The following is a 27,136-nucleotide window of genomic DNA, read 5'->3' on the forward strand; positions in this document are numbered from 1 at the left end:
GGTTTCGCTACAACAGACTGTCGGCCACGAAAATTTAAAGCTAAGGCAAACGAGAAGCACTTCAACATCGCTCGGCTGTCATCAGCTACCAAGTGCGTAGAGTAAGCTAAAGAAACAAACTAATGTTGGTGTGATTTTCTGCCTCAAGGACAGAGAAGTGCTGGTGTGCCACACACAGGTGTTCGATTCTAGACACTTTACGCCACTTAAAAAAGGATTAAGCTTGAATAAAAACCAACTATTTAAAAGCGAAACAAACAAAGAGTTACTTCTTTCCTCTTAAATCCAAAACCTTTCTAATTAATCTTTTGAAAAGCTAAGCGGTGTGAGTTGTCAGTGTACTGCTGTGTTGTCTACTATTTACTAGAGACTCCTGCCAAAAACACTGAAACTAATGATTGCGGCACTTCTCGTGCTATTCTATTGTTGCCCTTGGTGTGTTTTGTGCGTCCATTAGTCGTCTGCGAAACGTAGCATGTTGATGTTTCATGTTGTCTAAAAGAATTGCTACTAAGTAAAGCAGTTGAAGAAGTGTGGTATATGTACAGAGACAAAAAGAACTATGCTACCGCGAAACAGTGGAAAAGATCCTAAAAGTGTAGTAGAAGTTTTGCATAAAAATTCATAGTTAGTCATCCTCGCCGGAGGAACATGTATGATGTTGAGTATACAGGTTTCGAGTAATCAGGTTGGCAACAAAAAAAGATTGGAAGGTTAGTTTGGAAAAGCAAACGCAATAGTAATTTGTTTCATATCAACTCTACTTTACGGAGGGTTATTTTTCCTTTTTAAGATAGACATTAAGACGCACAATTAAACCAGATCATCTGTACAGGAAAGCCAAACAGAAAATTCCATTCGCAACTCGGAACTCAAGTAACCGTCACTGAGGCCCAGCGGCCCCAGTACGGTAATGTAGAAGGCGACAGCATTACGACACTCAACATCAACGGGGGCCCAAGACTTATGAGTTTTTATGTTACCTCGGTTGTGCCTGTGCGCATAGCCGAAATGATGCCTACCACGTCTGTGTTCCTCCTTCTGGATCTCCACCACGTTGGACACGGTGTCGGAGAAGCCAATCTCGTGCTGCTGATGGTGCTGCTGCCGCCGCCGAGGGCTTGGCGTGCGCACCAGCGGCGATTCGCGCCTGGAAGAGGACACTCGATTAGTATTAGATACCCTGTCCAAGGAGCCGGACAGTACCTCAAGCTCGGCGATCTGCGGTGCCCGTTGTGATACGCGTGCCCCGGATGCAGATGACCATCAGCCGGTGTCAGCGACTCGAGCGAGGGCTGGCGCGAGACATCCTGCAGCTCCTGTTTGTGGCGCAGTAGGCGAACGACGGAAGGAAGACCAATCGAAACAAAGAAAGACCGTATTAGTGATCCTCGAGCCGCGAGTACCTCAAGGGGCGTACGTGGGTTTCAACGTGGCCGGTAACGTTCACTGACTCTGTTGCGCCCTTTCGGGCGGGCTTTGCAAAGTTGGTTCGTACATCGCTAAAATCAACACGCAAAACGTTCGGGTTTCGGGATTCTCTAAGTACTCCACTACAGATAAACGCAGCCACGTGTCAGCTAAGGTTGAGCACGGTACCGGGTACACAGAACATAGTCAATCAACACACGCTAGCGGCCGGTGGCCATCGAACACGGGGGGTGGGGAAACAAACGGGGGGGTCTCGCTTTTGCACCGCCAGCGAGCGGTCGGTCTAAGTGTGGCGCAAAAACTACGTCCTAAGAGTAACAAACAAACGAACGCCGCTGCAGAGATCTTGGAACTTGGGAGCGTTTGGAGGCAGAATTTTTTGAGCGCACCGAGGCGGGGCGTGTGTTAGGGGCCGATTCGGGGCAGTCGCAGTCCTCAGTTCTGTTTTCCTACCCCGGTCTTCCCGCGGGTTCCTCTGATAACGGAAGCAGCTAAGAATGTGCTAACATAGGTGTTCCTGTTTTGTTTCTTTTTGATGTGTTTTGTGTGTGTCCTTGATTGTGTGGGGGGTTTTCTTTTCCGTTGTATGTGATTTGTTTTGTTACTTTTTCGCTACTACTAATTAATGCTACTTTAATCAACATTCTATTTAATTCCCACACTCTCTCTTCGTGGGACGTACGTTGAACGAACGAAACAAAGTGAAGCTTTTACATAAGATCAACACAAACAGCCAGCTATCACATGCACTCGTTTGGGGTTGGTGAGTTCATGCAAGCAACACGTAAAGCTAGTTAGCGCTAAGGTGCAGTGTCCCAGTCCACTTACCTCCGGTCCGGCATCTGAGATATTACCACGCACCTGACGCCATTGACCGCTCTTTAGCGAATCTACCAAAGGATTACGATTCAGTGCAGCCCCCTTTGCAAATAAACCCCCGGGATAATTTCCTGGTCACAGAAACGTTGATCTACGGTTAAAACTACTCTACCGAGGGAATAGGGAATTCTGGCAACGACGAGTACTCTAGAGATGACGGAGGGCTTTCCTTTCTAAACGAGCATCGGTCGCAGCGGATTCCTAAGGAACAACGTTGCAACCGGTTCCACCACAGGACATCGGTTCTTAACAGAAAGCGGAAGACAGCACACACCAAGTAACGAGCATAACACGCCTAACACAATAGCTGCACCGAAGAGAAAAATACACACACACACACACACCTTTACCAATACCAAAAACCAAACCAAAGGGTATGTGGTGTCTGTGTGTGGTAGAGAGCTAAGGCACGCCTATAGGAACATGAACCGGAACACATCGGCTAAGGGCGGCTGGCACCGGAAACGCTGCTCTACTAGCGGCACACTGAAAGTAACAGTACATGGAACCAGCGCAAAGACAGACAGACAGATAGACGGATAGACAGTACGGGAAGTAGTAGAAGAAATAGAAGGCAGTAAGGAAGGAAGTTTACGGAACACGGAAACAATAGTAATAAGAAACGCAACGTATTTGCTTATGACATGTTACCATCGGTAATGTGTGGGGCAGTTTTGGTTTTGTTTAGGCAAGACAGAGTGAAACACAAGACATCACCTTTCTGTTCCTAGAAATGGAGAACGGAAATAGCGGTCAGAGAATTTGGCCACAGCGGGGCGTACTGACTGTTGGGGTGGCGATTTCGGGTGGGCATGGAAAGGACTTAAGGCGGTGGGTCCGTGGGCTGGGGGAGTGGGAAAGGGGGTGAATGAGGTGAGAGAACCGGACCCGGAAACCTACCTGAACGACCGCTTGCGCATCGTGGTGCGGCGCGCCAAGCTGACCAAACTACTGCCATGCAGATCCAGCGTACTGTCCAGGTGGCCGTGGGTGAGGCCACCCGGTCCGCCCGGCCCGGTACCACCACCAACACCGGGGCCACCAACCTCGCCACCACTGCCGTCGAGCCCCGCCGCACCCGCTCCGTTCGCACCGTGGCCGTACAGCAGGTGGGTCTGCGAGCTGACGCCCTCGCCGTTCTCCAGGCTCAGCGAGCCGGTGCGCGAGCCGCCCGTCTTCTCCATCACGGCCATGTCCAGGATCGCACTGAACAGGGACGGTTTCTGTACGAGGGGGGCGGCCGCCCGGCGCCGGATGAAGCAGTGGTAGCGCAGTAGTAGCCAAGGAACGTGTGAAGTTTCGTGTTGACGTAGCATGATGGATGGTACAATGCAAGTGATGCACACGTGCGGGTGCGAGTTTAGTTTGATTGGGGTTGCAGTTTAAATTGTTTCAATTTAACGACCAGAAGGTCGGTTCACAATCGGTCGGTCGGTTCGCCGGCATTCGGTGGATCCGATCGAGATGGACGAATGGGACCGACCGAATTCGACACGAATTTTGGTGACCATATTTTGTGTTATTGTTTAGGTTTCTCGTTATTGTTTTTTTTTGTAGTTTTTTGTTTAAATTTATTTTTATAGTAAAACGTGAAGGAAGCAAAATTGGGGTTTCGATTGGAAAAAAACAGTTGAAAGCGGAAAGAAAACAGATTAATAGAAAAATTTGTTTTACAAAACTGGGTTACGGGAACACACCGTTAGAGTGTGGAATACATTTAAATTTTCTTTTTTTGTTTAAAACATTCGTTTAGGTAGCATCAGTGTTTGAACGTCTCTTTAGGGAAAGGACTGACTAAAATCAGCTCTACGAGATTTTTGCGATCCGCTTCCGGTCCCAAAAATCATGCGTACAAACTAGAACACCACGCTCACGGGTACGGATCACAGCTTCAAGCTATTCTATGCGTCTATGTACATCGCCAACTTGGTAGCGTGTTCAGTTATTTACAGAAGCGTTTCAAACAATGTCACTCATTGTTACTGTTTTGATGCACGTTTTATCGGTAACTTTAGCTGTTTGATAGTTACAAAATGTGTGTATGTGCGTGAATGATTTTTAGGTTTTCATCATATCGGTTCAAGTACAACTCAATACGAAAGAGTACGTAAGAAACGAAACAAAAAATTGACCAAACCCGACAAAGACAACTACAAACCGATCATCATGCATTGCACGGTTAGTGTGTGTTTTTGGTTCTATTCTATAATTAGTATACTCGCAAGAGCGCAAAGCTCTACCAAACTACGTTGCAAACGGGAGAAACTGGCAAAACGGGGCTGAAGGAAAAGAAACTGTAAACATAAACAGCTGGACCATTCAAACCGGAAGCTATCGAAAGGCATGCTATAGGAGTAAAAAAGTGGTTCAGTGGAAACCTTCAAACGAAGTGGTAAAAAGTATCGGAATCGAAATCGGAATTGCAAACTGCTTGGGCGGAAAACGTGCTAAAGATACCATTGCGATGAAAACAAATGGCAATGAAATGGTTTTATTTTCGTGTGTACTCTTTTGCTTTGTTTGTGTGTCTATTTGTGCGGTGTAGTGCGATGTTTTGTTCTACATCATGTTTAACGCCATATTGTGTGTGTGTGTGTGTGTGTGTGTCTAGGAGTCAAATACTGGCTACCAGTAGGCTAAGGTCTAGTGCTAATTGAAACGACGACTGGCATCGAAAGACCGGGAGACTGAAAGGAAATGTGTACTAAATGGTCCGCTAATCTGGGTTTTGATTGGAACCACTTTCGGGTTCAGTTCAGTCCGAGAGTGCAGAGTAGACTTCGAGATATTCCGCTCACTTATCCGTAGTGAAATCCTGGGCAGACCAACGCAAGTCCCGAAACCCCACAACAGAATCATGACGTTACGGCCGTTACTTTGCAACGCAGAGAGAAGGTGCAGCCGAGAAACAAACCAAACCATAGACACACACCCCTGTAGTAGACAAGAGTGTTGGAGAGTTTTTGTAGTACAAAACAACGGTTTTCTTAACCCGTTCCACAACAGCTACCGATGGCGATGGTTCGCCGGCATTATCGCCGCTACGCTACGTGAAGCCAAATGTACAGACAACTCGAGCTGGCGTTACGGGGCGATTTCGCGAGCGTTACAATGCGTTTTGCTGTACAGCACAAAATAAAGTGCTTCCGTTTTACATACAAGTGGCGTATCGTCCGTGAAACCGTTTGTGTGACGGGTGACGAAACACGGATACGGATGACGATGACGGTGTGTTACGAACTGTAGTAGTTGTAGTGGAGTAATCGAAAAGGGGTGCGAGAATGAAGAATTTGTTGTGGCTAACGGCCGCTAACCGGCACAGCTGGTACGGTTTTCGGTGGTGAAAAGTTTAAAACTGGCTCTCGCTCTCTGGTGCCACCGACTCTACTACTGTTCAATGTTGCTCGTATAGTATGGTACATATGCTTGTCGATTGACTCTTTGATACATGGCAATTAGAGAGAGAGAGAGAGTGGAAAACAAAACAATGCTGTGAGAGTGTCCGAATAGAACTGTGGCTGTTATATTCGCGGCTGAGTAGTAGTAGCTCTGTTTGAACGATGAATTGATTGAAAGAAAAACAACTTTAGAACAAGTACAGTACGAGAAAAAGTGTGTTACAATACGGGTGGCAATGAAGCTGCGCTTCACAGTCGAGCTACTTATCTTGCATTTACCTAGTGTGCCTAATGAGTCCGAGACAACCTCAACGGCTCGACTGGGGGAATCCCGGAAACAGAATCCCGTGGAAGAGTCAACGGCGCGAGTCCGAACCATGACGGACGATCGTCCGGCGTGCAACGGTTCGTGGTGCAAACGGTGCACCCAACGACAACCCGTTGTCAGCGAAGGCAAAACACCCTCTGGGGAGCCTCTGCCAGGCACCTTGGCCAGGCGCTCCTGGTGCCGCTCTGTTCCGCAGCGTCGGTTCAGTTTGCGACTCGATTGTCTCGTGGTTTACTACTTGTTCGTTTCAACATTGCTTTACTCTGTCCACACCCCATCGGCGGGGCCTTGAGTTCAGTACTTTTCACCGGGACAACAAGGCTTTACGTTCACGAAACGTATAGAGAGCGTCTTCTGGAAAATATATATAGTTTGGGAGAGTCATGAATGAAAATACGTTACGCGCACGGGTTCCAGGCAACAGTACTGACTGCCTTATGGGAGCGTTCCACACTGACGAAACCTTTACTCGCTTCTACTCTAGTTGGGAAGGGACGGTATGGTGGACATGTTTGAACTATTTCGCGGAACGGTGAGCTACTGATGGTTGATACACTCAACACGGTTCCATGATCACTACTGAAGTGATAGAAATGTAAGTTCTTGTGTTCTATGTTACGGCGGGAGGTGTCTACAAAAGTCTCCAACTTGACAAGAGATGCACGGTGAACCGTATTTCGAAAAGGACTACGATGATGGTGACTTCGTAGGTGAACATCGCTAATGAACGCCTCGCAAATAATACGAAATGACGAGGTTTGAGGAAATGCTAAAATTACTAACAACGCTAGTATCAAGCTCGGAACGAGTGTACTAGCTTACTATGGCGTTTGTTTTCTTTTTTCGTCTAATGACTGTAGTGTGTTCTGCCGCCGGAGCTGGCTTGACGGGCGAATGTGTGTGTTAGTTTCTCAGTGTGTTTTGTTCCTCGTCGAAGATCGAAGGTTTTCTGGCAGAAGGATGCTGTCAATGGCAGTTAACAAGGCTGGTGATGCTGTTGTTTTTGGCAAGCGCAAGGGAATAAAGAATCTAGCCTCTAGCCCTATCTATGCCCTCTGTATGCTTTCTAATCCAACGGGAAACGGACCGATCGACGGGCGATCGACGAACGAAGGCTTCAAAGCTAAGTCAAACACTGAACCATCACAACCACAACGGAAGTACATAATCAGAACAATCGGTTGGCAAAGATCTGGCAAACATGGTAAAGAAAAAAGCTTTCGTTGCGCTATTCTCGCTGCATAGGCGTCTAGGTAGCTAAAGGGAGAGTGGTAAAAGAAGGAAACCATAATGCAGTGGCTAGGTAAAGAGCAAAGTTGGGCCAAACCGTAGGGTAAACACAGCTTGAGCCCTAGCTAGAATGTAGCAAAAATCACGAATTCAAGAAAAGAAAGTATGAGAATAATACCGGCAGCCTGGCCGTTGGACTATTTATGTTAGCTTCATTTCCCTGAAAAATAACAGCCAAGGGACAGTAACAGATTCTGTTTATCATTGTTAGTTTCGGAAATATCATGTTGCGAAGCATTATTGTCTAATAATGTTGTGGGTTGTGAGGAAGAAGATGGTTTGTTCAATGCTATGCTATGCCTAATCATTGCTCTAGGGCATCTCTCTGTACGATGTGAGGGATGCGTGTGCGCGACGACGGTATGCGTGTTGCCTGTGAACTTTCTGTAGTCATGTTTTCACGTTCACCTTGCGACTGAAGAGTCTAATGGACCGTCACCAAAATATGGGTAAATTAAATGTTAATCAACTAAACAGTGTATGGGAATGGGAACGAAATAAATTCAATTGAAACATGATGTAGGCTGGAACCAAAACAATGACAGTCTAGTACAAACAAAGTACCCTAACAACGTATTACGAGGGAGCATACGACCCAATAAACTTCCACAAACGCTTACGTAAGGCACCTGGGCAAAGGATTTAATCAAGGGCAAGTACAATTACCTCAACCGATTGGCGGCAAATCTACACCGCTTTTCGTTGAGCCGAGAGTGGACCTACGAAACTGTACCAACATCGACAGAACATTAATGCTACTGCTAAACTACGTTACCGACGATCGTGCGACGATCGTGGGTAACGCGCGTGTGTGTGCACAACCAACTTAATCGGTAAACAGAGGCACTAAATGCAGAAACAAATGGAAGAACCCAAAACACTTTTACACGAATTAACGTGAACCAAAAAGGCGTTGGAAGAGCAAAGGACCGCAACACTTCACTAGCTGAAGCTTCACATTTCAACAACGATTACGAAACAAACGGTTTGTATACCAAAAACACTTTTCGTGGAGTTTAGCTGTTAGTAACACATTAACACGGACAAAATGGTGATTCGTAAGACCTACTTCAGTGTCTGCCTAAACAGTTAGCCACAGTAAAACAATAAAAACCCAAAAAAAAATTATACCGAACAAAAGGGAAAATCTATTGGTACGCTACGGTATACCGTGATAATAATAGAAAGGAAGATAGAAAATATGATGATCGTGGTAGAGAATTTAATAACAAAGTGAATAACGTGAATAAATGATTTGTCTGAACGCTCGAATGTATAGTTAAAAAAACCTCTCAATTTATGCTTCGACAGCACCGAGCAATCCGAGCTTCGGAGCTATTTGCGGCCGCCGGCCAATTTGATTTGGAAGTTAAAACAATGGCAATGACTGACTGAGCAGGGCGGTGGGCAACTGGTTTTTGCTGTGGATTGAACCACACAAGCGCCAATCGAGATTAGCCTCACGTTTGGATGATGAGGCACAGGATTTTGTTCGCTTTCGATGAGGACAGGAAGAGGATATCACGAGTGGTTTTGAGCTAGAGAGATGTGTTCGTATCCTAGTGCACTCGAGTCTCCGAACACTTACCGGCAGGTCCGACTCAACTTGGCCGAATTTGGTGTTCCTCCACGACTCGAGAATCAACAGGCCGGCGTAGATTTTGCCTACCGTCAGCTTGCCGGTGTTCAGCTCCTCGCTGAGCGGCACGAGCAGGTCGAGCATCTTCTTCGCTTGCAGCGGCCAAATGTGGCTTATCGTGTGCCGCAGCTCCATGTCGGCTTGATCCATTTCTTCAGCTGTAAGGCACGTGTTAATGCACGGTCAGAGTCGTGGGTTGCACGACCGAGACGCGATCTACTTACCGGTTCGCATTTTGATGTTCAAGTTTTCCCGTATCAGCGCAAACAGCGTCGTCGTGAAGGCAACCTTTCCCTCCGCATCGAGCGGCATGTTCATGCGGATGAGCTTTTTGTAGGCGAGTCGATTGGGACATTTGTTACCAAACCCCAAGGGAGGATCCATGTTTTTTAGCATATCATACATTTCTGTATAATGTATTTTACCCCTGCAGGACACCGAATTTTAACGGAGATCGGTTCAGTGTTGCAATGGCAGTAAACGGTGACGCTCGCCGACTCATACTTACGTAGCATTAGGATCGTATTCGGCCCATATTCGAACAAACTCATCCAAATGATGAGCACCAAGAATGCTCGAGTCACGTGTGAGATAGTCAAAATTGTCCATGATGACGGCCACGAACAGGTTCAACATCTGGAAGGAATGAAGCAAGATCGGTGATAGAGGTCGGTTCTGGCGAGAAATGCGCGACCAAAGCAGCAACTTACGAGAAACGAGCAGAAGAAAATGAATGACACGAAGTACGCGTAGGCCAACGTTGACCCGCACGTTTCGTTTGGTTTGTTTGCTCTCGGGTCACACGGTCTCCCTTTGAGACATGCCAGCATAATGTTCGGCCACGACTCGCCCGTAGCGCATCTGAGCATGCGTAGTATGCGTATGAGGGGAACGCGAAGGTTGCGCCGGCGGCAGGCAGGAGACGTGCAAGGAGACAGTGAAAGGCACAATTAGTCCCGACGGTAGCGGAGCACAAATCAGCAGAAAGCAGCGCACTGCTATCAGGCTAGCATCAGAAGGACTGCCTAAGGCAAAGGGAAACTTTGAGGCAATCTAGCAGATGGAACGAAAGTAGCTTGAACAAGAGAAAAAGGAGAGTACCAAAGTGTGGCAAGTGTGTGGAGTGTTACATGTTTACCAGAAACCGGTGTTCGCTGTGAAGGTGTTTGAGGTTAGATAGACCCAATTACCGATTGTCTGTGTTAGGGGTTCAGTAACGTAGTGTAAAGCAGGAAAAAGTTTGAAACGAGAAAAGAGATCGAACTGGTCTGCCTTCATTTTACGGGCAAGAATCGTTACTAGAGGAGGTATGATACAGTTGGTTGTTTAAACTTTTTCATTTAGCATTCGTGTGGTAAGCCTGAGTACGTTACACTAATTGGACAAAAAATTGTCAACAAATTTAGCATTAAAATTTGAGATACTTTTTAAAACCGGCGTTTCAATAAACGGATCACAAGATACTCGCTACAAGCGTGATCCACATTGTTGAATGCTTTGCAGGGAAGTTATAAATTGGCGACAAACGTATGATGTCAAATTTTAATATGTTTTTTAATGTAGGAACACTAGTTTTACAACTTTACTGCTATCAAATATCATACTATTGTTACTAGGAGTTGCTCACTAAACTATCGAAACGTAAACAATAAAGTGAGCTTAAAGTTGTGGAGCGGCATAAATCTAGCTAATGATGGAATAAGAAGTCTAAATAACAAATGGACAATAAAGCGTTCTAGTGAAACCAACTAATCGTACCTTGCTTCAATTTACCTTTGATACATCACCAAATGTCAACAAAACTATCGTATCATAACAGCATTCCGTAAAGAGAAACAGCTCTAGTCTAAGCAATGGAAACTAACGATAAAACCATGTGTTCTCATGTAGCTATTAACGAAGCTGTTGGTAACGGTGTACTGTGAGTGTGAAGATATTCGAAACAATCCAAGTCGTTTGCTCGTAAAGAAATGAGAATCTAAGAATAGAAAAGCTAAGGCAAAAACATAATGCAACAATATCTAGCGCCAGTAACTGGACGGAAAAGAATCGAATGTAACTAGCACTAATGCATCTGCTATCAAACTGTACATTTCTGTGAACTCGGTTCCTTTGAAGCAGGTGACATTTGAGTAAACGGGTCCTACACGCAACACGCGGTTATTTTCTGTGACCTCTTCAGAAAAGGAGAGATCCTTTCACTAAAAAAACATAATAACAACAGTGATGGTTAGACGAAAGCCAGCTGGTAGAAAACACAAGTGTAACATGTTCTATGATTTGACTGATGTTGCTATCGCTCTATCATGATACTCCTGTTGCAATGGCCAACTGTCGAGCTTCGAAGTAGCTCACATGAAGTACGGCTCTCTACACTCTTCTAGCTTGAGAGTCTATCTGTGATTATGTAGCTTTAGTTGGACTAAAAGACTAGTATAAGTATACTCTATTCTAAACTCAAGTTATAGATAGGTTCGACTATAAGTAAAGGCTATGAAAAATCGGTATGTGATGCCAATAAATAATCTTCCATTTGGGTGATAACTTGCGCACTTTTGCGCAAGCTTTCGTGTTCGAGTTCGAACACTCAGAGGTACGTTCAAAAATAAAAGTTTTTCTCAGAAAACTCATTTCAAGAACCTATTGGAATGGAAATTTCGAGGTAGTCAAGCAGTGGAGGCAGTATTAGTAGTAGTAGTATTAGTAGTATCACCAGTGACAGAAGTAGGAGTATTAATACTGTTAGTGAAAATAGTGGTATGGCACGTGTTATGAAATTCGAACTTTTCCAATAGCCGCAATAGGATCACCTACCTGAAAAGTAACATCAGCCCTTGGACAAATGAGCGGAAGTTGTTGTGTCTAGTGATAGATGATTCAGGATCTAGCTCAATATTCCCAAATACCTATGTTCAGGCAGAAAGGTAGTATAGTTTCGTGGCGTACATTGGACAAATGATACGAATCAACAGCTGACGACGGCTTAAATTGCGCTGATGGCGACCTTCTCAGTGTCGCAACGTCGCAATTTAAACGTTCGAATAAAGATGCGTATTATACATATCGAAAACATAAATAATCAAATCAAATCATAAACTATGAAATAAATTAACAAATAAAACGCACTTCGATCGTGTACAATCGTAACTTATGAAAACAAACTAATTACACCTTTCGATTAGTAGAACAGTAGGTCAAACTAGTATCAACTATCAACTAGCTTTAGTATCAGCTTACTGCTTTCGAGATTCTTGCTGTTAACGAATAACGAAATAAGAAAGACGATACGTTCAAACTACAGAAAACGCGTAGGGAACTATCTAGTTTCTTCAACTTGTAACAAAACATATGTACATCATGCCACGGCGGATCTTAAAAGCATTGAAATCATGTTCCGAATTTTGAAGCATGTTTCATTCCTAGGTTTGGTTGGCCAAATGTTTCAATAATCTTTAACTTCAATACTTTTTTGGTCACAATGTGTCTGTGTGTGTGTGTTTATATACACACGTGTATACATAGAAATCGGATGCACTTACGGCAGCTTCTTCATGATAAGGCACAGTACGAATGCGGTCAAAAAAATCACACAACTGTACAACAATTCAGTTCAGAGCTATGGCAGTCGCCCTTTTGTAACGACTAGCAGAGGACAATACATAGGGGATGTGAAACAGACACATACAGGGAGATGATACTTTTTGTTTAGCTTGCAATATCGGTTTTGCCAGCGATACTTTCTAGTGGTTCCTGTTAGTGTCAATGTTCGAGTATGATGATCTAGGATAAAGTCGTTTATGGAAGTGTGTTTTTCTCCATTATTGTGAGCTATTAGAAGGTAAGGTTGAACATACGATATTTTGGAATTTAACTCCAAAACATACTTCACTATAGTTCGGGTTTGAGTAAAATTGGGTGGTCAGAGAACACGCCTGGGCATGACTATGAGGAACTACTATAGAAACCCGGCTCGATCTAACAAGCCGGATCGATTTCGGTAAAGACTCTAATACTACATGGGATGGTGGGGCGATGATTACCGAAAAAGCAGCAGAAGAGCTCCGAAAAACGTTTGAAAATTATTGTGACGATTAAGCGCGGTGTCCGGATCGAACTTCATGTTGCCAAACACCTGGTCAGGTCGAGTGCGCGATGGTGGATATCCATTAATGAGAGCATCGTGTTTTTTCCGAATCCCGGTGCGGTCATTGGATTGAATATGCATAATTTGGTACTTTTTGCTTGGCAGGAAAATGGTTACATTGGTAATGGGCACGAGAATTTCAAAACCAATGGAAAAAAGAGGAACTCGAAATAAAACATCCTATGGCTAAACGTGTGATATGTGGCTGCGTAACACAAAGAACACTAGTGGACTAAACCGAACGTGATTCTGACGTTCCCAACGAGGAAACACTATAGTAATCAGCGGAACGAATAAACTTCCTATACCTAGAGTAGCTGCAAAAACGCGTGACAACGCGCCTACGTCGTGACAGTCCAAGTAAAGTAGAGGCATTGGCTAGATAAAACGCAATTGCTGTAATAAACATTATCAATGAAGCATGCTTAACTCGGCGATAACGCAAACTTCGGCGTTAAACCGTAATCGGACGAATTGTCTTAAGAAAAGGGCAAGATTGATAGAAAACCTAACAAAAACTGTTCTAAAATTGCTGTCTTTCGTTGCGTTTGGAAAAAGATCCAAACTAGGTTGTGCAGTGATCGAAAATTTCCACGTTCCAGCGCTACGCAATTGTACACTCGACCAATTTGTCTGAAATGTTTCAAACAGTGAATATTATGTAGCGAAATTCCTATTCTAGAGCAAATGTACGAACAATTGAAATTGAAAACAAAACATATCTAAATCTAACCGACCCACGGATCTAAAATAGAAATCTCCTGATTTGTTCCTTTCTTGTAATTTAATGTTCTGTAAAAAAATTATATCACTGTCGAAAAGCCTTTTTTAAATCGAGTACAAAATGGCACAAAAAAGAAACGATAAATATTGTACTTAAAAGGACGCATCAACTTAAAAAGAGAATATTGTAAAGATTGAAGGAAAAATACCTGCATGCCAATAATTGCGTAGATAAAAAATAGCATGGCAATCAGCAAACAGACATATGGCAGTGCTTTGAATGATTGAACAAATGTCCAAAGTAATATTCGTATTGTATAACCTTGTCGCAGTAATTTGATTAATCGTGCGGCACGAAACAGTCTTAAGAATCCAACGTTGAAGGAATTTTCCTGCGTACGGCGTTAGAAACGAGATAGAGCGAGAAGAAAAAGAAGAGAATCAAACCATGCACCTTAAGGACGCCGCTTGTAAAAAGGCTCTTGTTGCTAATTTGCTTGATACTTGCGATGTAGCCCATCACGTGCAGCCGTGGCCGTCGTTTTACTTACCCCTAATTCTAGAACTAAAGCGTCGATAATACTTCCGATAACTGTTATAAAATCGAATATATTCCAGGGGTCCTTGAAAAAATTCTGCTCAGTAAGATTAAAATTATACAGTGTCGCCAGTGAAATGTTTAATAAGAGAAAGAAAGAGAGAAATAAACAAATTAATCATTTTAGAGAATGAGAGCAGCGGATACATTAGACGCACGATGGTGTATAATGATTCATGTGATGAAGTAAACCAAAACCAACACAAAACTTGATTCAACATGATATGCAAGTTGAGTTGTGCAAGGTTAATCTATTGAAAATGCTGAAAGTGCAGTAAAACCATAACTAAATGGGTGGTGAAAAGATGGCAATGAGTAAAGACGATCACACTATTTCTTATTTTCGTCATTCATGAACTATGAAGTGAACTTTTGTGTAAAATGAAACATAAATCATGAGTACAGAGAAAATATAAAACCTCACGTAACTGTTAACCCTAAGCTTCAATAAAAACAGACGGTCCAGAAACATCAATGAGAAAAGGAGATAGATAAAAGTACTATTGAGAAATAAAAAAAAAACTATTCCGGTCTAGCTTCGTTAAATGAGCTTTTCGGTTGAAACTAAAGCCTATTCTTCTGATATGGACAAACCAGAGAAAGTCTAAAGAGCTAACACACTTGAAAAGTAGAGGAAATACAGAAACATGTTAATATTAGTTAAATAAACGCATAAATAAATTACAAGTCTAATTTCAGTATCAACTGATTGAAAGGAGGTCTATTAACATCAATGTACTAGATGAGGGAACTACCAGCAAACCAACACACACGAGTGAATGACATATGAAAGAAACTTTAAGCGACAAAAGAAGGAGAAAATATAAAAAATACAATGATTTGTGATGAATAGTGGAGCAACGATAGGTTTTTTTTTCTTTGCGCCAGTGCCGGTAACCAGATGGATGATAGTGAAACCCAACCAAATATGCATTAGACCAAACAATGTTTGCCATTTGCCAGCTGCAGTTCAACTGCACGAGAACAAAACAACAGAAACCAACTGTACGGGACAGTCAACGGAAAAGTGTTAGTAATAGATGCGTTAGGGAACAACAGAAAGTGACACATAAATACGATATGCTATCGGTAAAGGCTATCTTGTAGGCAATATGTGGTTTAATTATCTTCGGCATTTGACTTCACATCTGGCACTGAGAAAGATGGCGCTGGTACCAACCTTACATCCGTATGCGATTAGTTTCATAATAGTTTCCAGTAAAAAGAAGAACGTGAATACCAAATTCATGAAGCTCAGAATATCAATCAGGGTCGTTGGCGCCTCGTGAAACTGCAGAAGGGAACAGGGGGTGGCGTATCAGCAAGGTGAGTGGTTGTCTTACGTTAAGAAGGTCGGTGAAAGCATTTTGCCAAATCTGCCCACCATCGAACGAACAGATCAACGAGCCATTACACCAGAGAAACATATCGGCAAATACCATGGGAAAATGATCTCGGTCTAGTTCGTTATTGAAATTGCTTTCCAACTCAAAGTGACACATTCCTTTGTCACATTTTGATATGGCTGCTCAAACGAATCGCGATATGAAACAGTGACTCGCTTCCTAGCAAACTTTTAGACGTTTTAGACGTTGATCAGTAATTAATAAAGTATAAAAATAAAATCTACCGGAAAATAATACAGCTCATGCACGGTGCCAATACCATAACGAAACCATGATAAAATAATAATAAAAAGTACAGTTTTACTCCCCAAGCCATGTTCATAATCGTTTGTGCAGTAGCATACGACGGACGGTGAAACTAAAAAGGCATTCGATACCTAAAGCTGATCTCCATATCATGCTGACTTCATGCCAAGATGCTAAGATAATAATGTGCGGAAAATATCTACGACTTATAAAACAGTAGAACAAAAATTCAACGAACATTGCTACATTGCTTTAGAGTAGTTTAGAATTAAATCCTTTCATATACCGAGAAGGAATATATTTTGTCGCTTCTTAGATCAAGCGTAAGTTGCTTGCTGGAGTTATTATTTCTTATCACTTCATTAATAAAAGTAAGTTGCGTGGTGTTCATGGTAAACACTCAACCTAATTGTGATATTTTTTGTTTTCGCTCTTCGCCTATTTCATTGCATAAAATAAAGTGTATTCGCAATCTTGGAAAAATGTTCGTTCAATTGTGTGTACACATTCAAAAGGGATTCGCAACCATTTTCAGTCTTTTTCGTGCAATAGGTGAGTTCTATCCATGCCTTGCCATAAAAAACTGAAACACATGCAACATTCTATACATGATCGACCGATGATGAAATAGTTCAGAATAGAATATGTTTGTACAACGATAAGAATAAAAATAAGCATAAGAATCGACATATGGTAGTACTCAAAAGATCACCTCTTATTGTAGTTCCAAATGAAACGAAAATTAATTTTTTTTTTAAATTTTGTTACAAAGAAATATTTATACTAGATTTCTAATAGTTGTAGCATGACCTTTTTTTGGTGGAATGTGAAGGTTCAGTTAAACAAAACGAGAATAGAGAACTGAAGAAAAGCTAGGTAAAACTATGTTATAGAATATTAGTTCACTATCTATTGTAATTTGTAAAGAATCTTTTTGAAATAATGATGTAGTTGTCAATAGGTAGCAAATACTCCTCGAACTTCTCATGTGACAAAAATTCATTATGAATTGCAATTGTTGACAAGGCAATCGGTTATAAAATTATAGGAAAACATGTGTTTGTAAAGGTTTCATATGCTTCATAGACACTGCCTAGGCAATCAGAGATTAATGATAAAAGGTTAAGACAATATGGTAAAATAACTTACAACTTACCTAGGTTTTCCGGGAATCATAAGCGGATTGACAGATTTATGTTAAATAACGTTTGTACATACCTTTCCCAAGTGGAACTACAGGTCCGATCCAGCATTTTCGCATTCCGCTGGATCTATCTACGGAAAAAGACAACAAATGTGCCACTTACCTTCTTGGGCGATGATTCGCGCGGCATATGAAGCATATCAAACCCTTACCGTGATGCTGTGAAGCTTAATAATGGCTGAGAGTTATGTGGTGTGAACGTACAACCAAAATGGATGATGATGTTAAGTTAGACACAGATGAGACAAAATCAAATGCATATTATGTTAGAATCATTTCTGGTACACATCGCAGAAAATCGTGAGCTAGCAGATAACAACCAGCACCGTTACCGTATACCCACCTTTACTCCAAATCCTATTATTTTCAGTATCGTTTCAACACTAAACATCCCGGTAAATCCCATGTTGAGATACTTTAACGATTTCTCAAACTCTTTTCCTTGATTGTGATACTGCGCATGGTTAGTCGATAACGATAATTTGATTAAAAGACATTGAAAAGAAACGTCAACGGATAACGAAGATTCTGGATGGTAAGTAAATATTATTGCTTCACCACTGAGATACGCCCCTAAAGATGTAGAAGGTTTGTTTAAAAATTATAACTTATGACTTGAAACAGTTCACATAACGTAACGTGTTTGCAATAAATTATGATGTGGACAAAGTTGGACTTCCACGGTAAGTTGAGTGATGTCGATAATGAACGTTCGAAACCTTTTCAATCCAACACTAAAAAAGGGGTTATAAATGAATGAAACAGTGCAGTGCAGAACCACATTGCCGAAAAATGGAAGTAATATCAATCAACTCTTCAACCGGCTAACAAGCTGGTGCCGTTCGACTATGCTGATCGACATCGTGATGTCGTCAAAGGGACAAAATGTTTGCCTTTTTTAAGCTTTTAATGTTCAAACCATTGTAAGATAGCAATCGAGCGTTTCCGATCGATGGGGTTTTGTGCTATGAGAATGAAAGTACGGTCTTGGCACGAACCAACGTCATGACCGTTTTCAAGATTATTTGCAACGAAGCCAAAGGGTGTCAAACAACACTCGTGCAACCACACCAATGAAGTGCCCGGGCGCGCGAAAGGGTGACACACGGGACCATACACTGCGCAGAGCCTTCGTGTCACCACGGGTTGCACATGCATCTGCGAACGATCCTCAAACGGGCAGAGATAAGACAGTGAGGCATGCATCAAACAGGGTAAACCGGTGCAGTGTATGGGATGGGTCTGATGTTGGCCATTGTTGCGTCCCGGCTCGTACTTGGCGCTTACACGGAAACTTAAAAAACCACACAGTAAGGCAGGTGCAGTGCGAGATCAACGTGCAGCGGACAGTTATCATGCCAACAAGGAAAGACAGTTTGTGAAACCAGACACTAGACTCACGATGTTAGAGATCGCACGGTGCATTGACACAAAGCAAACCCAAAACAAACACACAGTGATTTGTAGTTGCTTATCACAATCGCACGCAAACAGACACACACACACACACACAAACGAAAATACAAAACGTCGGACAAATTTGGCCAAGATTATGTACCAACGTGCAATGCAGAACACCGAGACATTACATGCACATTCCAATGGTGGGTAATAAATAATAGGTAATTTTTAAAATACAAATCAATGGCTAAACCGAAACATGAAGGACTATCATGCACAAGATAAATAGATTTGCTTTCAATTTGAAACAAAAAATGTATCATTCAAAGAAGAAAGAAAATAAACAGATCAATCGATCGACACATACGACACAGCCATTAAACAGAAGATATGTAACGTGCGAAACAAACGAAAGTAATCGTTAATATCCATTAGAAGGCTTCCTCAAACACTCGTTTCTTGTAGATATTGCAAATCTCATCGAATAGTGAAGCAATCATAGTTTTTTTTATGAAAAAACATGTTTGAGGTAGCTTTTTTCTTAAAGTGGCGTGCAATTTATTGTGACTGTCCATTCTTGAAATAAAACAAAAACATTGGATGCAAAACAACGGGTGCGAGAGGCTGTTACAATCTTTCAACAAACAGTACCATCACATACCATAAACGAGATACTCGCCAAAATGTACAAACATATCAGATCATGCTACACAAAATAACGAAACAGAAATCATAATAAACCAAACCATGAATTGGTCAACAACAAAACGTGCAATGCCAACGTTACAGTTAAAATTCGAAAGAAAGTGGAAAGAAAAGAAAACATAATTCATTCACTCACGGAGCTACTAAATTATTTCAACGTTAACACTGAACCGAAAAATCCTTCAATCACTTTACAGAAACAGAAACATTTGGCTAAGAATGGAAAGGACTTGTTAGACACGTTCTCCATATTTACATTTATCTGTGTGTGTTTGCTTTGATCGTGTTGAAATCGGAATGCTTCGCACCGTCTCCGAAGGAGTTGGCCAACACTTCACGGAGGCACGTCCAAGTTCTTGGTAGGTCACATTTGGCGGAAAATATCGCACAAACCGTTTTGCCAAAAAGCTTTGTGATGCGCTTCATGGCGTGAGACGGAATTGACGGAAAAGAAGGCATTGCCATAGCTGAGCATGGCTTCCATCCAACGATCAAAATGATATTTAGTTTCAAAATGCACCGAAAGGATTACTCAAGGGGTTCCCCATGTTGGCTAAGAGAGTCCAGGGATGGTTAAACGGAAAGCAGTGAAACACGCACGGTACGTACCTTCATCATCAGCAGTAACGTATTGAACACGATAAGCATCATTATAAAATACTCGAATGGTGTCGAGACGACGATCCGCCAGACCTTGTACTTAAAACTATTCCGCTTGTTTGGCATGTAACGCTCTAGAGGCCTAGCACCTATCGTAAAGTCTATGCACGATTTCTGGAAAAGGGAAGAATGACAAAATCCACCATCCGGCAGACAGATACATGACAGATGCAGTCAACGAAGCAGCGGTAAGTGGAGTGTTGGCGGTGCTCTTTACCTGATTTTTATCTATCTCACCGTCCTGTAGCTCAGCTTCACCTTGCTCTTGGAATGTAATGATAATCAAGGCCACGAATATGTTAACAAAGAAGAATGGAAACACGATGAAGTAGACTATGTAGAATATGGACATTTCTATTCGGAAATTTTGGATTGGACCCTTGTCTTCGTAGGTAGCTGCCATCGAGTTTTGAAGCACTCTGGAAAAAAGAGCACGAAAAAGAAGAGAGCGAGAGAGTGGCTTCAGGAGTCTGCGGCACGAAAGTTAGCAAAAAAGGAGGTCATACTGAGGCCAGCCTTCACCGGTTTGTACGGCAAACAGTGTTAACATGGCGGTTGCCACGTTGTCGTAGTGGAAGCTTTGCGTTCTCCACTCCCGTGGCTCTCGCCTTGGCAGTTGATCGGCACCATCGTAGACGAAAAAGTGGCCCCTGGAAGCATGGAGCATTAGCATTAGCAGGTGGTGGTGGACAGCTTCGAAACCGCGTTGCCCGCCGGGACCTACTTGCACTCCTCATTCGTGTGCTTGCTGTCGTCGGTGCAGTAGAAGAACTTCCCGTTGAACAGCTGCACCGCGATGACGGCAAAGATGAACTGGAACAGTATGTACACGATCAGGATGTTGATGACGTTCTTGAGCGAGTTGACAACACAATCAAACACTGCCTTCAGCTTTGGCACCCGTTTGATTGTTTTCAGCGGCCGCAGCACGCGCAGCACCCGTAGCGACTTGATTGTGGACAGGTTCTGGCCGGCACTGCTGCCGGTCATGTCGAAACCGAAGCTCACCGCCGCACAGATCACGACCACCGCGTCCATGATGTTCCAGAACTCGCGCAGGTAGCTACCCGGGTGCAGGATGACGCCCAGATCGACGATCTTCAGCAGCATCTCGATCGTGAAGACGCCCGTGAAGGCGTAGTCGAAGAAGTTGAGTATCTTGTTGCGCGGCGAGTCCTCCTCGACCGGGTCCTCGGCGGCGAGCGCGATCGACGACAGCGAGATGACGACCATGATGAAGAAGTCAAAATATCGCAGGTTCACCACCCAGTGAGCGGCGCAACGGATCCTGCCGAGGGTTACAGAGGTTTGGCATTAGGGTGGCACTAGCAAAGATGGGCAAGATGGATTGGTCTTACGGATTCGTCGGTGACAGCACGAACATCGACGAGTAGGGCAGCATCGGTTTCGGGCCGTCCGGAATCTCGTCATCGTCTTCCTCCTTGTCGTCGTCCTTCTTCTTGGACTTGGTGTCGCCGCCACTACCGTTGCCGCGCGTCGGCGACGGCGAGGACACTTCGACGCGCGGCGGTGACCCATCGTTCTGCATATGCAGCGCCTCCATCTCCTTGTCCAGCTCCATCTGCTGCTTCTCCTTGTTCTCCTCCAGCTGCTCCTCTTCGGCGGCGGTCAGCTCTTGGGCGTTGGCCAAATTGTCCACGGCGATAGCCAAGAACACGTTCAGCAGGGTGTAGTTGCCGAACAGGACGAGAATGATGAAGTAGAGCGAGTAGATCATGCCCTTCTTGTGGCCGCCCTGCGACTCGATGCCCTGGTACATCACCTCGTTCCAGTCCTCGCCGGTCAGGATCTGAAACACGGTCAGCAGCGCGATCGGGAACGTGTTGAAGTTGGTCGGCGGCGTACCGTCCGGCAGGTTGAACTGGCCGCCGAACAGCTGCATGCCGAGCAGCGCGAAGATCAGAATGAACAGGAACAGTAGGAACAACAGTGAGATGATGGATCTCATGGAGTTGAGAAGCGATATCACGAGGTTACGCAGCGAGGACCAGTATTTGGTGACCTACGGAGAACGACAGATTAGCGTGTGCTTTTGGGTGTTTTCTCGGTGCTCGCCCGTACCTTGAATATCCGCAGCAACCTTAAAGCTCTTAGCACGGACAACCCGAACGATCCGCCCTTCACCTCGGACCACACCACCTCGAAGATGGACCCGCTGATGACGACGCAGTCGAACCGATTGAACGACGACTCGAAGTAAATGCGGGGCCCGAGTGCATACATTTTGATCCACATCTCCATCATGAACAGACCGAGGAACACGTACTCAGCATAATCTGCAAGATTTTGAAGACTTTGTGTTAGAGGAGTCGGCCACCACCGGAGCGCCAGGTATACGTACACAAAAATTGCGTCAACCAGTTCGGCTGACCGTAGTGCTCGACGGCCACGCACACGGTGTTGAAGAACACCAGCACGATGACGAACCAATAGAACCACTGCGTCTTGACCGTGTGCCGGATCCAGAACCGGAATCGCTTCTCCGCCCGCCAGAAGCCCTTGCACTTGCCCTGTGTTTTCACTTTCGCCTTCAGATAGCCTGTGTGGGAAATGAGGGGTAATAGACAGGCGCGTGGTCAGCGACCGGGTCAGCAGGCGGCAGTAATTGTAATCCGGCTGCCAAACCGGCTACCAGCAGCGATAATCCTACAGAACATACTTGTACTTGATTCAGGTAGCAGATTGTGGCAAGCACCGTGAAGCAAGTTTTGGCGATGGGAGATAACCGATGTTAAAAGCGTACCGGACATAGGAGTCCAACTTAACTTATTAAGACATGTGTTTCGAAGCAAAAATTGTTAGGTTTAGAAGTTAATTCTTGCGGTTCTACAATTAATGGCGTTACTCACTAAATGTAACAATTGTATGTAAATTATTGAATGTAAAGTAAGGTAAATGTAAAGTATTGAAAAATGGGGCTCTGAGTGGATCGCTCCTAAGATAAGAAGCTCTATCGACACGGAATCGAGGAGCTACCTAACTGATGAGAGAAAGTAGTAGCTAACGATGACCAGTACTTTGATTAAGATAGTAATATGTTTTGTTGTTGTACTCAAGTGTCGAATAAAAACCACAAGAATTAACTTCTAAACCTAATAAAAAATGAATTTTACAATGGATTCGCTGAGTAAAGTCAAGAAGCGGCACGAAAACGTTGCTCTACATGCACCAAGCAGAAAACGGAAAAGAAATGCGGTTGTGGTTTGCTGTTCTTCAAGTCACAATAATGAAAACAAGAAAGTTGAAGCTGATGCCTACACACACTGTTTTGTTTAATGTTGAGAAAACGAATAACAAAAATACAGCCCGAAATTTAGCAGAACCCCGTTACCCGTCTAATCGCCACGCACAGCACTAAAAAGGATAACCATCGAGGCTAGGCCATACCACTGGCCGGGGGGTGGCCCATTGTCCCATCGTACAAATCATAAGAAGCGTTCGCTAGCAACGCTGGCAACTGGCAAAACTTGGCAGCAACAACTAGGAGACACAAAATACAAAACGGATCCTTTACCTTTCTTGCGCTTTGGCACAAACACTGGAAACGCGCCGAGGTTTTTCGGGGGAGTTCGATCAGGTTTTTTCGGGGTTTTTTAGTGGTTCGTTAAATCGTCGAGAAACACACGCACGCACACAGTGCAACATGCAATACATGGAATAGAGAAGGACGCGAGATCAAGAAAGAAACCCAACCAGCGAACGAACAAACAAACAAACGATCAAACAAACACACACACAGCACAAACGGTAGACAGAGAAAGAGAGATAGAAAGAGAAAGAGAGAGTGATAAAACAGGTGAAAGAGAAAGGAGCACAGAGTGTGTGCCACTGATAAGGAGTCGTGAACAATGGAACATCAAACGGATCAACACAACTGCCTGCTGCCTCGCCTCGTCTGTCTAGTGTTCCGTGTGGCTTGGCCGGTGTGCCTCCGTGTGTTCGCGTGTGGTTGCTGTAACATTCAAGGAACGATGCCACACACACACACACACACAACAAAACAAACTGAATGTCTCCGTGGAGGCGGAAACAGCGAGAGCATTTTGGGAGGGAGTGCAAGTTTACCGTCATCGCCACAGTCTTCGTCCGGATCGTCCTCCTCGGTGTCGGTTGATTTGGATTTGCCCAGGTTCTTAAGCTTCTTCCGCTTGGCCGCGGCACGTCTCCGGGCTGGGAAAGGAGAAGAGAAAAGAGAAAAGGAAGGATAAGAAACGTACAAGCAACGGAACGACGGACGGAACCATCATTATGCGGTGCGGTGCGGTGTAATATGATCGGTGCGCGTCGCGCGGGCACCGCATCGCATGTCCTTTTGTCCCTCCGAAGGGTGGTGGGTTTGTTATGAAAGTTCCCGCGCATCCCAACAATAACACCGGCCACACGCACACCAGCACGAACGGTGGTGGTATTGGTGAGACCTGGAGCTGGAGCACCATCGACAAAGTTTTGTTTTGTATGTCTCCCAGCCAGCCAGCTACCACTGATAAGCGTGAACGCTACTACTGCTTCGAGTTTCCGGAGTGAACCCGGAGAAGGTTCATCCACCGGGCGTGCGGGTTCATCCGAAGTTCGGTTAGTATCAACACGAGGTTGCGAAGCGCATGCGACTAGCGTGCACACGTGTCTGACGCGCGCGATGGGTTGGCCATGGACCACTTCCTCTTTCTCTGCGTGTGTGTGTGTGTGTCCAGGACAGGCAACGCAACGTGGTGTTGGTCCAGCGCGCGCGCCCCACTTCAGCGTTCAGGTGGGCAAACGTCAAAACAGAACAATGGGGATGGGTCCGTCCTGGGCACCCCATCTGTCCCCAAGTGATGCAACAACGACAACAACAACAAATGAGCCCACGGAACAAACCTTCCATGATGTGCAGCCGCTCCTCCTCGGTGGTGCGCTCCTCGGCCAGGATTACTTCCTCTGTTGGTGGCGCGATTGGTGGCGCGCGTGCGAGAGATGCGATGCGATGAGGATGCGATGCGAGTTCCAATTTCCAGATGGAGGCCATTTCCGATACATGGCCAAGGGGGTGTACGTGTGGTGTGAATGTGTGTGTGTGTGTGATTGAAATGGGAGAATACAAAGGACGTGAGTAATTAGTAAGCCAATTAGTAGTAGGGCCCAGGACACCCATCGGTCCAGGGCCCATCGGCCGCACAAGCAAGCATTCGGGTGGTTTGGAAGCTTTTCGGGGGGTGTGGCGCGGGGTGGCAAATGAGCTGGGTGCTGCTGGATGGCTGTAGGGGTGCTGCATGTAGGGGGGTCAGTAGACAGGCGCAGGCATACTAGTAAGGATGATACGCTACAGGCCGGGGTTCGCAAGTGTGTGTTCTGGCAGGATGGCAGGGCGGGAAAGGATGCGGGGCGGGGTGTCGCAAGGATGGTCGTGCAACAAGCCGAAACAATAGCAATACTCTACCCGCTTTACAAATCCACTCGACGTAGCCGTTGAGCTCTTTCTCGAGCTGCTGCTGCCTACGTAGCTTCAGAAACTCTTGGCGGTTCTCTACTTTTTCCCGCTCCTTAGCAAACTCACTACGGAAACACAGGCAACGGGCATCAGGGGGGCTCGGGGGGGGGCCGCGGGGGGGGGTCGGGGGGTTAGCGGTTTACAAAAAAATAAAACAAGAAGAAGAAGAGAAAGAATAGCAATAGCTGGCAGTTACAGGCGCGAGCACGCACGCACGACGCCCGAGGATCACTGTACAAGTCCAATTCCCAGCCGATGGCCGTCCGAGCAACTACAGCGGGGACTGGGGGTAGGGTGTGTCTAGGTAGTAAGCAGTTGCTGGTCGGTCCGGGTAGGGGGGTGGGCGGGTGGTGGTTACAGGGGACACGGGGGGACTGTTGTGTTGGCTAAAACGCGGGCATTAGGACCTGCTTGGGTAATCCAGTCGAGGTAGGATGTCATGGCTTCGATAAACATTTGCCTCGAGCGGCACTTGTGGAACTGGGCCTGCCGCTCGACGCGCCCTCTCTCGTTGGAGAACTCTCTGCGGTGTCCGCCAGCAATGGACAGCAAGGGAGGGGCGGGAAAGTAGAAAGTTAGCACCAGCTTAGATCATCTCTCCCCCTCTGGGCGGGGGAGTTTTCATTGGACGAAGCTAAAAGCTAAACGGTCGGTCGTCGATAACGTGGCGTTCGCGCGAGGCCCTCGGCGCGGGCACCCACCCCCGGCGGTGCTACCTACCCGCTGAGCACACCGAGCACTAGGTTCAGCATGAAAAAGGACCCCAGCACGATGAGTGGCACGAAGTAGATCCAATTAAACGTGGAACCGAGGGCATCGTTGGTCTGCAAATAGGGAAATAACGGAACGAGAGAAGACGAGAACCGGTTGATGAGTGGTTGCAGTGGTCACCGGTCCGGTGGTGGAGGTGGTTAATGGTCCTCTCTTACCCAGTACAAAATGGCCGTCCAGCCCTCCATGGTGATGCACTGGAACACGGTCAGCATGGCGAACCCGATGTTATCGAAGCTGGTAATGCCGAAGTTGGGTCCTTCCCACTGCTCGACGCACGTGCTGTCGCTACTGTTACAAACGTACGCCCCGGTCGGTGCGATCGTGTCGTTGTCCGCGTTGCACGGCGTCGGGAACTCGCCCTCCTTCACTATTTGTGCTGTGGAACAGAACAGTCGGACGACGCGGTCGATATACGCGCGAACTGGCGCCCTGCCCTGCGAAAGGTACTTACTGATGTCTTCCAAGCTGTAACAGCTCCTGTGCAGCGCCCCGGAGTAGAACTCTAGGCCGATGATGGCGAAGATAACGATTGCGAACAGGACCAACAGTCCGATCTGCAGCAACGGGGCCATGGCTTTGATGATTGACTTTAAGACTACTTGTAAACCTGGACAACGGTACGGCAGGGGGCGCGAGTTGACGGGAGACAGAAAGTGAACGCGTCAGTGGTCGTCGTCGTTGCGGAGAGGCGCAGAGCCTACTACTATGGTACACCAACTAACCAACCAACGACAACTAAGCGAAACTAATAAAGCGACAAAAAGCAAAACGCTACAGAATTCTGAACTCGAAACCAAACGAATTTCTACGCTACACTTCAAT

The 27,136-nt window shown here is 45.1% G+C and overlaps 1 protein-coding gene across 6 annotated transcripts in view; it reads right to left on the minus strand.

Moving 5' to 3' along the window:
- The window catches only part of LOC128275513 (voltage-dependent calcium channel type A subunit alpha-1-like), a 41,678-nt gene that overhangs the window by 2,185 nt on the left and 12,357 nt on the right, over positions 1-27,136 (minus strand). For 3 of the 6 annotated variants that reach the window (XM_053014039.1, XM_053014045.1, XM_053014044.1), the window contains 23 exons: positions 26,766-26,921; positions 26,470-26,690; positions 26,261-26,364; positions 25,948-26,063; positions 24,931-24,990; positions 24,139-24,243; positions 22,415-22,612; positions 22,135-22,349; positions 21,411-22,075; positions 20,777-21,340; positions 20,559-20,702; positions 20,270-20,471; positions 20,002-20,166; positions 17,630-17,740; positions 14,384-14,467; positions 14,042-14,224; positions 11,780-11,871; positions 9,676-9,826; positions 9,474-9,601; positions 9,190-9,392; positions 8,909-9,123; positions 1,207-1,319; positions 984-1,150 (listed from right to left, as the gene is read on the minus strand). In XM_053014039.1, coding sequence (XP_052869999.1) covers positions 984-1,150; positions 1,207-1,319; positions 8,909-9,123; positions 9,190-9,392; positions 9,474-9,601; positions 9,676-9,826; positions 11,780-11,871; positions 14,042-14,224; positions 14,384-14,467; positions 17,630-17,740; positions 20,002-20,166; positions 20,270-20,471; positions 20,559-20,702; positions 20,777-21,340; positions 21,411-22,075; positions 22,135-22,349; positions 22,415-22,612; positions 24,139-24,243; positions 24,931-24,990; positions 25,948-26,063; positions 26,261-26,364; positions 26,470-26,690; positions 26,766-26,921 — 4,362 coding nt within the window. Of the gene's footprint in view, positions 1-983; positions 1,151-1,206; positions 1,320-3,015; positions 3,038-3,210; positions 3,262-3,378; positions 3,534-8,908; positions 9,124-9,189; positions 9,393-9,473; positions 9,602-9,675; positions 9,827-11,779; positions 11,872-14,041; positions 14,225-14,383; positions 14,468-17,629; positions 17,741-20,001; positions 20,167-20,269; positions 20,472-20,558; positions 20,703-20,776; positions 21,341-21,410; positions 22,076-22,134; positions 22,350-22,414; positions 22,613-24,138; positions 24,244-24,930; positions 24,991-25,489; positions 25,606-25,947; positions 26,064-26,260; positions 26,365-26,469; positions 26,691-26,765; positions 26,922-27,136 lie in introns of all 6 variants that reach the window. The other 3 variants (XM_053014042.1, XM_053014043.1, XM_053014040.1) reach the window with 2 other exon arrangements.

Source organism: Anopheles cruzii, chromosome 3 (assembly GCF_943734635.1).
Source record: "Anopheles cruzii chromosome 3, idAnoCruzAS_RS32_06, whole genome shotgun sequence".
NCBI classification, from domain to species: domain Eukaryota; kingdom Metazoa; phylum Arthropoda; class Insecta; order Diptera; family Culicidae; genus Anopheles; species Anopheles cruzii.